The sequence below is a fragment of the Glycine max genome, chromosome 17, assembly GCF_000004515.6.
Source record: "Glycine max cultivar Williams 82 chromosome 17, Glycine_max_v4.0, whole genome shotgun sequence".
In the NCBI taxonomy this organism is placed as follows: domain Eukaryota; kingdom Viridiplantae; phylum Streptophyta; class Magnoliopsida; order Fabales; family Fabaceae; genus Glycine; species Glycine max.
In genome coordinates this window covers 18,423,931-18,434,970 of record NC_038253.2, presented here as the reverse complement: position 1 = coordinate 18,434,970, position 11,040 = coordinate 18,423,931, and the positions used below count along the sequence as shown (strand labels likewise).

Sequence of the window (11,040 nt, the reverse complement as noted above, 5' to 3'; positions counted from 1 at the left end):
TGAGAGAAAAAAAAATTTGATAACTAATAAAAAAAGAAAAAAAATATTTAACAAAATCTTTAAAATTTGGATAAAATTGGTTGATAAATATTTTACATTAAAAAATCTAATAAAATCTATTAAAATTTGTATATTTTTAAATATTAAAAGATTTTTTATAAATTATAAAATTTTTAATCGAATCATATTGAATTTTATTGTTTTTTTAAGAATTAATTTTTTTAATTAAATATTATAAAATTTATTTATATTATTTAAAATTTTTGATTGAATATCTATATTTGAATCCAATGTATTCCGTAAAGCTTTGTTGGCAACAACCTTTCACAACACGGCCAACAGAAAGACACAGCAACGAAGGTGGTGGATCCAACACTGCCAAACGTTGAACCCACAGTCTGGTTCTTTCTCTCTCATCAACCGATCAACCACCCAATACCCATCATGTAAACCTTTTTTTTTCTCTTCTGATCAAAACCAACACCACCCTCTCAACCCATTCAAAGCCTTTTCCATCTTTCTCTCTCTATTCTGTTTTCTCGCGTGAGAAGGGTTGTTGGGGTTGTGGAGGAGGATGCAAGCCAATTAATTAATCTTGCATTGCAGCCACCACTTTGGTGTTGGTGTTTCTCTAATTCATTCAGGGTTGAAATTGAGAAGGGACTTGGAAATGGTGGTGATTGATGAAAAGAACCGTGTGATTAGGAGGGATATGGTGGAGCTTTCACAACATGATCAATCTGTAACTGTGGCATATTATGGGGAGGAGTTGCATGGGGGCGTGCCTCTACCCCGCTTCTCTAGAATGTCTCCTTTAAACACGGTTTTGTTCTATCTTCTATATCTAATATTTAACAAAATGTGCCCAATTTTGCATTTTTCTTTTCCTCTATTGAGTGTATTGATTATTGGAGAACAAAGGCTTTGATGGGCATCTAGCATCTTCATTTTTTTTTTTTAAATTTTCTTAACCTTACATAGTTTCACATGACCAAGCTAGAATGAGATTCTTTTGGTTATAGCCATAGGGCTTCTCTTTTGGCCTCTTTTGTCTGAGTTGATAATGATGAGTTATAGCCATGTTACATTGTTTGCAGGATAGACAAAACAAGGGAATGGAGAATAAATACAAGCTCTTGAACAGTCCGGTAAAGCAAGTAAGATTTGGAACTTTTTTTATTTTGTATTTCTTGCCGTTGGACTTGTAGGAACTGCCTTCTTTCAATTCGTGTAATTTTTCCTGTCCTTCGTAATTTGTTTTGATAGCAAAAAGGGGGAAAATTTATAAACATTAAGCCAATAAGTTTGATTTGACAAGCAAAACGATTTTTGTTCCCTGCTGTAATGGATTGGGTTTGTATTAGATTACACCTGTAGATGTGACTACAAACCTCAAGTTGTGATGATGCAAGGGAAAAATAGTAGACAAGTGTTCTTTCTGTCTTATGGCTATTGTGATGGAAATGACTAGAAATAGTCGCAGAAAACAATGCTCTAAATTTGCTACTGCTTAAACTTTATTGATAATGATATGCAAATAACCTTTGTCTGTAAGTATTATATTTTCTTTTGATTGAGGTTTTGGCATTGCTTTACAAGTGTTTTGTAAATTTAAATCATTCACTCTTACAGAGTATACAACCTTCTCTTTGCCACATTTTTCTTGGCAGTGGCACTCCCTCCATCCCTTTTGTTGTTTCTCTATGTGCTCAAACCTTGGTTCTTACCCTAAGAATTTACTTTAACATGTATTGCTTCGTACAATTCTGATATTCCATTGGACACTATCATCTTATTTTGTTGTGCTCCATTATTTTTCACCTTTTTGAAATGACCATCTTGTAGTACTTTGCATGAATGACTATATGAATTGAATGGATTATGGCACAATTACTAGCAAATCAAAGTCTAAGTGGTCAATAATTCTAACAAAATGCTTCTACAGGCAACGCCTGCTGAAGCTCAGAAGTTTGCAAGGTAAGTAAAGCGTCATAAGTGTTGTTTAGATAATATATCCCTCCTTTATTTGAGTTAATTATGGTAAAATTGGGACATGGTATTTGCTTCCAGTTCCATTAAGGTCGCAACAGAAGGAACATCCTCTCGTGGTCAGGCAATGTCATCTGCTGTTCTTCAAGCAGAGGAAGTCCAATCAAATTTGGAAAGAGAATTCCCTAGTTTTGTGAAGTCTTTAGTTAGATCACACGTTGCTAGTTGTTTTTGGATGGTAAGCATCTCAATGGACTGTGATAAAAATACTTTTATTATAGAAACCAAATTTCAGTATGTTTTAGAGCCATGCCTTCTGACTTCTTTTTGTAGGGGCTGCCTGTGTCATTCTGTAAAAGACACTTACCGGATAAGGATACAACATTCATTTTGGAAGATGAATCTGGTAAAGAATACATGACAAAATACATTGCATGTAAGACAGGATTGAGTGCTGGATGGAGACAGTTTTCTGCTGTGCACAAATTGCATGAGGGTGATGTGGTTGTCTTCCAATTAGTGGAACCTACCAAATTTAAGGTAATAGTTTGGATTTTTTTGTTAAATGTCTCTAATGGCGATTCTACATTTCAATGGGAGTATGTTGCAAAGAAAAAAGGGTAACAATAACATATATATCACTGTTCACTAGCACTTCTGTAGTATGATTACATGTTGTGCTAGTTGCATGGATTTTAGTGTAACAGATACAATCATAATAACAAATCCAAAATTTGTAATAAATGATAAATATTAATTATAGGATCTCCTTGTTATTGGATACTAATCCCTTGGGGGTGGTCAATGTTATTGACAATATTTCCCATGGGTCCTAACTCCTACACACTATATCCAGATAATGAAAGACCGTGATCTATGGCATTAGCATATGCTTTGACACCAAAACACAGTGCTATCCATCATGAGTCACCAACTGATATGGAGGGTCTGATTACTCTCTCTCATTGTCTCTTTTAGTTTTGGTTCAGTTCAAGGGTAGATCCAATACTATCTTTTGCCTATCCTACTATAAAAGACTCAGGATTGTGGAAGATTGAGGTTATCATTTATCAACTCATAGACCTAAATTTTTCCTAAGGGATCTCATATCAAAATAGGAAAGAAAACATATAAGCTATCTCTTATCACTGTGACAAGGAGGAGTTGTAGACATGCAGAATTTTTATTATCTAGTGATTGGTGTGTTTCTGTTGGTGCCTTTTGCATGAGGTTTTACTTAGCAAACAGTTGCAACTAAAGCAAAATTTAATTAGGAGATCATATGGCAGCAATGATGACACTTAATTTGTATCAGGCTAAATTGGTACTGCTAAAATGGAAACTATTCCCTGATTGATAAGACATGAGGCTATTATCCTCTAAATCTATGCTAAAGAATGTTCAAAGTCCATGATTATGCTCAAGAATTATCTAAGATTGGGGAGAAGGGAACATTATATTCTCTTCTCTCTCCCTCTAAACTCATACTACTTATTGTAATGCTTGTTTTTCAGGTTTACATAATAAGAGCTAATAATACGAGGGAACTAGATGGAGCCTTTCTGAGTCTTGATAGTTGCATAAAACAAAAAATGGGAGGCAAGACTTGTTTCGCTATGCTTTTAATTTCTTGTATTGTATCAATAAAGAATCATCAAGGATTTATGCACTCTTTGTTTTGCTTCTTGTTCTCAGGCAATGATAATGCAGATAGTGATGATGTGGCATGTAATAACTCAAAGAGAAAACATGGTAAATCTGTCCAACAAGATGTCCAAACGAAAAAGAAGGCCAGCGCGTCAAGATTGAGACCTAAGGCAAGGCCATCAGTCGAACAATCTGAAAATGATAGTGAGGAAGCTCTCTCAGAAGTTATGGAGGGCTTTAAAATGCTCGAGTTCAATGATGTGAAAGGTTTTGAAAATTTCAGCATCATAGTTGATGGAGTACCAATAGATGCTGAATTCTCTACCGAGGTTCGAAACAAGTACTACAGGCTCTGCTGCAGTCAGCATGCCTTTCTTCATGAAAATCTCATTAAGGGCATGAACTATAAGCTGATTGCTGGAATTATATTGGAAACTGTCAACATTGCTGATGCAATAGAAGTTAGTGTGATATGTACCCCACGTGCAGAATTTTCTAACTGGGACAAAACTTTGCTTGCCTTTGAGCATTTAGGCATGGATGTTGAATTTCTAAGAGTCCGATTACGCCGGCTTGCAAGAATTGCCTATGAGAAAGATGATGCCTCTGAGACCAAAAAACACTTGGCATATAGGAATGAGTACAGTCGCGCAGACGATGAAATAAAGAACATGGAAGCCAAGCTTGAAGAATTGAAGGGAGCATGCAATGGTTTTGGTGCTTATCTTGAGAGTTTGAAGTGCAGAGCTGAAAGCAATCATATCAAGTTTCAGAAAGAGGTTGTTGCTCCTTGGTGAAACTTTATATGTTTTGCTAGAAAATGTATGTATATTTATTTTGCGTGGTCAAATACAATTATTCTGTAACCTTAGACGGAAAATATGCCTCAACTAAGATATCTATTGTAGTATATGTGCAGTTATACGAGGGGCAGTTAGCAAAGCCATTTCACTTTGCATGTTTGTTGTTGGAGGTTTTGATATAAATTAAATAATTTAAAGTCAATACATAAAGTTATTTCTAAAAATTAATGTTTTTCAGTTTAAAAAAATACTACCTTATGTATAAGAAACAAAGGACAAATCATCGAAGATCAAATGAAAATGGTCTTAAATTCAAGTTTTATTTCAAAAATGTCCTTTTGTAAATGTTGCCAACATTCATAATCCAACGAGTGAATGCACATTAAATAGAACTAACGATAAATTAAGGGAATAAAAGAATTTTAACCATGAGTAAAGTAGTTATTGTTTCTTAGAATTAGGATCAAAGAAAAATAATTTATTTTTTATAAATAAGACCAAATGTAATATAAAAGTGCTTAACTAACGAATTTAATTAAACTAATTGATAAAATCTAATTTAATTGAAGAAAATATTTCATGCGGTAGAAATAAATTAATTGAAATATAAAAATACTTTAAAGAAACATACTACTGAATCTGAACAATATACAACAAAGAATGGATGAGAATGAATAATTATAAAAATAATGATTTATAATTGAAAAATTATAACATGATAGTAATATTGAAATTATAATTATAATTGTTATACAAATAGGAACAAATACAAAGAATTAAACACTCAAATTTTTGTATGCGAACAAGTAAGAATGATATTACAATAATTATAAAATATATTTTTTTTCAAAACACATTATTGAAGAAAAACAAAATTTGTAATTCTGACTAAATTTCTAATTAAGAATTAATATATACTAATTAGTTTATGATTGTGTATTGTACTAGTGAATTTATTATATATCATCTGATCTTATTAATGTAAATTTAACTCATTTTGAAACATGCGTGAAAGCCAAGCCAAGACAAGGTGACTTGTGCGATTGCACAATTATCGTGCTAGTACATATAAAGGAAAGAATACAAAATGTGGACCCAGGTGAAAAACCAATCCTCCCTAGCATGGACGGAAAAAAAGGAGAGAGGAGATGCACTTTTTTCGTCTTGTAATGTGCATGTCCATAACAGCATCAACAATGGTAAATTTGCTAATTAAGTTAATTTTAAGGGTTCCATATTGTGACATCAACTTTTAAAACACTATAAACTTTTTACTCCAACAGTATGTAAAATTAATTTTGTATGTTATTTTTATAATAACAATTAATGTCAATTAATATAAAATTAGCTGTGTTTGTTATTTTATTGTAATGATTAAAGTGATAATTAGAGTAAAATTATGTAGGATTAATTGTGTGTTTGTTGTTATTATAATAACAATTAAGATTATCATCATTTAATATAAAAATTACTTTCAATTTTATGTATAAAAATAGATTTTTTTTTAAAATTATTATTTATTAAAAGTTAGACATTTTAAATAATTATAAAGGAAGAAGAAAAAAAATTCAGTCCTATAAGATTTTTGGATCCGTCACTTATTTGATGGTGTGGAAGAGAAAGTAATAGAAGAGAAATAAGAAGAAATATTTAAATTAAAGTAAAGAGAAAGAGGTATGAGATAATGTAAAATAATTTTAGATTATTATCTAATCACAGATCATCTTGAATTACTTTAAAAATAATTATTTTAAAAATTAATAAACTTAAACTTATCATATATAATAAATTGTTATTGGATGATCTTTACACTATTAATCTATCTCTTTTTCTCATAAATTAAAAGAATAATGATACTTAAATTACTCATAATTTTATACATCCCATCAACATCTCTCATTTCTTTTTCTTTCTTTTGATATAAATTCTATCATACCTCCCCCCTCTCTCTATATATACATATTTTACTTTCTTTATTTGGTTGATCAAATATTTTTCAAATTAATAATGTTAATAGTATGTTTATTTATGTGAAAAGATAACACGACAAAAGAAGAAAAGATGTAAAAGATACCTTTATTTTTTTCTTTTGGATTGATATCACCTAAAAAAGTTAAGGATATATTGTCCTTTTTTATTAGTACTTCTACTTTATATTTGTAATATTTATGTTATTTTATATAGATGTTTTTTTTTCCTACGCAACCAAATAAGAAGAAAGAACATGTTTTTTTATCCTTTTTTTTTCTTTTGTCTTTTTACTTTCTTTTCTAAATCAAACATATTTTTAGTGAAACTTTTATTTTTGGTAAAAAATAAAAAGTTGGTCAAACCTTATTCATGCTTTCTTAGAATCGATCATATATAGTATTGTGACTATGATGTTTATATCTTTGATAATAGAAAAAAAATAGTTGTAAGGTAAGTAGTTTTTTTATAACCATTATTGTCTAGTAAGATCTCAAGTATTTCATATAAGCACGAATTGTAAACAGAAATACCACAAGACGCGAGGAGTACTTTTCTTATCATTTAACTAAAGTGAAGTTGGCGAAGTTAGAGAATTATAGCAACTGATTCAATCAGTTGAACTTGAATCAGAAGCCACACTGATTCATAGTTTACTCTGGTTTTTACTTTAAATAAGATTTCTCAGAACTTAGAAGTTTCTTTCTAATTATAATTTCTGCTCCCTATTTATACTGTAGTTATTTTGGTGATGGTTAAAAAAATTCTTAGTCAATTTATATCTGGATGCTTTTGCTGAAAGAGATCATGTCTGATAAGTGATCATGGCAAGTCAAAACATCCATACATTTAGTTTAAAAGATCAATGTAGCAACCCAAAATAGAAAGAAAAATTAAGAAAACAAAATATGATATCGAAAAGACAAACACACATGACCACACCAAATCATATGATCACTAGACAGTTATAAGTTTAACCTGATGGGTGAAGGGAGAAGAGGAAATAAGATATAGTGAGTTTGAATTTCTCTCACTAACAAAAACTAAAAAATTAACAACTAACATTGACCTTAAAAAATCATAGGATCACTTGGGTGAGTTTTTTTAAATGCATAGGAAAGGAAGATAGGTAACAGAAAATTTATAACAATTCACAGGTCATGCTTAACCGATACTAAATCCTCTTGGACTCTTGGTGTACTTAAGCGAGTTTCTTGCCACTCATTAGCATCCTCATAAACTCATTCAAGTCTATAAAACCATCCCCATTTCCATCCACCCCCATCACCATTTTCTTGCAAGCACTAAGGCTGCAACTCTCCCCTAGGCTTTTGAGAACTTGTGATAATTCCTCAGCACTGATTTTTCCGTCGCCATTCAAATCAAACACTTGAAAAGCACTCTTGATCTCCGTCTCTTTCACCGTCTCCTCCACGTTGAACATGTCCATGAACTCTTTGAAGTCAATGAAGCCATCTCCATCAGAGTCCATGACCTGAAAAGACTCATCAGCCTCAGTGCCTTCGATTCCCCACCCCATTGTCCTCATAGCTGCTTTGTACTCTTCAAGGGTAATCTTGCCATCTTTGTTGGTGTCAAACTTGTCGAACACCAATTTCATTTCCTCCGATTTTGGTTGAATATTGCACCCTACATTTGATGTATGTTTTGATGATTTGAAGTTGTTGCTGTTTGGGGTTGGACTTTTGGGTTGAGAAGAGGAGTGCCCCAAAGGGCTGCTACTATGAAATTGAAGGAAACTCAAATTCGACATGGTCTATGTTTTCTGACTAAGATACTGAAGATATACAGATATATTTGGCTTCAAGATTGCTTCTACTAAGGTTATGGTTTGCATGTATATATAATAAGGCTATAAGCTATAAGGTTTTTATTTCTGAGAGAAGTAGTAGAATTGGAATTGTGTACATTCTAATTAAAGCGTTGAGGTCATTTCTTACTTTTCGGTTAACTCAACACCAAAGTGAGACATAAAATATAAATTAAGACAGATTTTTGTATTACTTTAAAAAAAATTATTTGTAAATCCTTATAAATAATATGTGTGATATTTTTTACTTTAAAAAAATAATAATAAATATTGATAGGTTTATATTTAAATTTTAGTTATTTTATCGATGGGTCAATATTACATTTTTGGATTAGATTTTTTTATTTTATTGATAGACACAAAGCTAGGATGGTAAAATTCAAAAGAAAGTTTCGGTGGAAAGCATTGATTGATCGTGGTTCACTAAACATGGTGGTGGAAAAAGATGATTCTTTGTGGTTCAAGTTCAATGAAGTGCATCTTTGAGGTTGATTCTATATCCTCTTCTTGGGAAACCGCGTATTGACCATTATGTCCCACTCACAAAGTTAAATCATCCTATCTTTCCTATGTCACATACCGTGTATCAAGCGACAAAAATTAAAAGCTTAGTCAATCGTGATTCGACTTCTTTCAGTAACAGCTAATAAATCAGTTAGGTTTCACACAATAATGCAAGTTTTAGTTATGCATTCTTTCAACAATGGTTGAAAAGTGTCTAAAAGGAAAGGCAGAGGTTGAGGAAGCATCCTAATAATGGTTGGAAATACTCGTTGTCTTTTTCTAAATGATAATGACTCATATTGGTTGTAAGCACTAATATTGACACCAATTCCATAGGCACGAGGATGTCCTATTTTGTTTGGGGATGTGATTAACAATGTTAAGTCATAAGACTATTAAGTCACTACTAAGAAAAACAGCTTCTACTTAAGTTAAATATGACTTTCTACGTTGGTTATCAATCGTCTTCGTAGAGCACGTCGTAGAATGTGAAGCATCTACGACAATGGTTCCGACAATCGTCTTAGAATGTAGGACATTTTAAAATGGTTTGTGCACTAAAACTGTCTTAGAATATGACACATTCTAAGTCAATTTTGGCTTTGAAACCATCTTAAAATGTGTTACATTTTAAGAAGGTTATGTCATAACAATCGTCTTAAAATGGGTTACATTCTAAGATGGTTTTTATGACATAACCATCTTAGAATTTAACACATTCTAAGTTGGTTTTGGCTTCAAAACCGTCTTAAAATAGATTACATTCTAAGATGATTATTTCATAAAAATCGTCTTAGAATGCAAACACATTCTAAGATGGTTTTTTTTTCGAAATAACTGTCCTAGAATGGTTCTTTTAAAACATTTTTTCTTCTTTCATTGACACCATAATATTATATTACATCATCCAGACCATTGAATCATGAAAATTGAAATATGATATACACAAACTCTTTTACAAATAATTTATCCATGAAATGTAACATGAAATCTCATAAATTAATTTACAAATAACCTAAAAAAACAAATTATTTGGAATACATAGTTTACAATTTAAAACTCATAACCAAACTCACTAAATGAATCGTGCATTCGTGCCCAACTCATCTTAAATTTTCTACAATTACAAAAGCGGCAAAAAAAGTTAGGCATCACAACATTGAAATAGAAGGAGTAGGTGCAGTGCTCAATTTAACTAAGAGACCATACATATGATTTAATCTTACAAAGGATAAAAATAAAATATCCAACAAAAGCAAAAATCCTGCAGAAATTGAGATACTATAACAGAGAAATGTATGATTAGAAAACACAAAAAACAGTAAGGCATACAATGATAACTAAACATACACATAATGCCATCTTCTGAAGTTTATTCATTGTAGAGAAATGTTGAATAACCCTGTCCTTGTCAATAATGAACAAACCTCTCAATGCAATTCCCTATATATTGGATATATTCGGTCATTAGGGCACAAGTTTTATAAAGTGGAATGAAAGGCAATAGTTTCAGTTTCATTGTCAACAGTTGATGCTTAGCATCCTACATTTCATTCCAGAGAACATAGAAACCTAAGCATAGAAGACAAGGATTGGGCAAGGTAAAGCACGACCATGGTTGAAGTTCAAGTCGTAAAAAAAAAACAAATTAAAACTTGTTTTGATTGGATAACAGGTATGCTAAATTGCCATAAATGCAAAAGGGAGGTGATGCCTCATATGAAACATGATATGCCTTTTTTAGGTTGATTTAGACATTTATAGTGAGAAAATACAGACAAATTATTTGACTTTTACTGTCTTATAATTCATCCATCCATAAGTAACAATTTTTTAAACAAATTTCATGTCAGAACATACCTGATCTGGAATGAGAACACCATAAGATTTCAATATGAATTTGGTGGCATCAGAAATCAAAGGATAATTCAAGTCACCAAGGCCACCCAACTTTCTATCTGTTTGGATCCATGCAAGGTGCAAGAACTACAATAATAACAACATCATCACAAACTTAGGAGAAATAAACTTTGGAAGTTCAATTATAGAAGCTATAGATTCCAAGCTTGTTGGGTTTCATGGCGAGAACCATGAAAATTGATTTTGACTGCAGCCAGACTTGTTTTTAACATAGATGTTAGTTATAACTTATAACAAGGTAAGATTGATTTTGCCTAAAAACCTGAGAGAACAGACAACATATTCCATTCAACAGATGAAGTAACCAAATTAGAAATAACTTTCGATAATGGAAACTAAATTATTCTTAAGCAACCCAAGCTAGGGTTTCAGGTGAAA

The 11,040-nt window shown here is 31.6% G+C and overlaps 2 protein-coding genes across 2 annotated transcripts; one reads left to right on the top strand and one right to left on the bottom strand.

Annotated features, from left to right (window-relative positions):
* The first annotated feature begins 310 nt into the window (after positions 1-310).
* On the top strand, positions 311-4,546 carry LOC100819237 (B3 domain-containing protein Os01g0234100). The gene is made up of 7 exons (XM_003550985.4): positions 311-823; positions 1,098-1,157; positions 1,946-1,977; positions 2,071-2,227; positions 2,323-2,529; positions 3,504-3,588; positions 3,685-4,546. The coding sequence occupies exons 1-7, from the start codon at positions 671-673 to the stop codon at positions 4,431-4,433; spliced, it is 1,443 nt and encodes a 480-aa protein (XP_003551033.1). The 5' UTR covers positions 311-670; the 3' UTR covers positions 4,434-4,546.
* A 2,686-nt stretch (positions 4,547-7,232) lies between these two features.
* On the bottom strand, positions 7,233-8,372 carry LOC100802167 (calmodulin-like protein 30). The gene has a single exon (XM_003550021.5). It carries the CDS (start codon positions 8,179-8,181, stop codon positions 7,609-7,611), a length of 573 nt encoding a protein of 190 aa, XP_003550069.1. The 5' UTR covers positions 8,182-8,372; the 3' UTR covers positions 7,233-7,608.
* Positions 8,373-11,040: the final 2,668 nt, after the last annotated feature.

Coding starts and splice junctions, on each gene's coding strand:
- LOC100802167 (XM_003550021.5), bottom strand. CDS start 8,181: ATGTCGAATTTGAGTTTCCTTCAATTTCATAGTAGCAGCCCTTTGGGG.
- LOC100819237 (XM_003550985.4), top strand. CDS start 671: ATGGTGGTGATTGATGAAAAGAACCGTGTGATTAGGAGGGATATGGTG. Junction 824..1,097: donor GAATGTCTCCTTTAAACACG/GTTTTGTTCTAT, acceptor CATTGTTTGCAG/GATAGACAAAACAAGGGAAT. Junction 2,228..2,322: donor TTGCTAGTTGTTTTTGGATG/GTAAGCATCTCA, acceptor TTCTTTTTGTAG/GGGCTGCCTGTGTCATTCTG.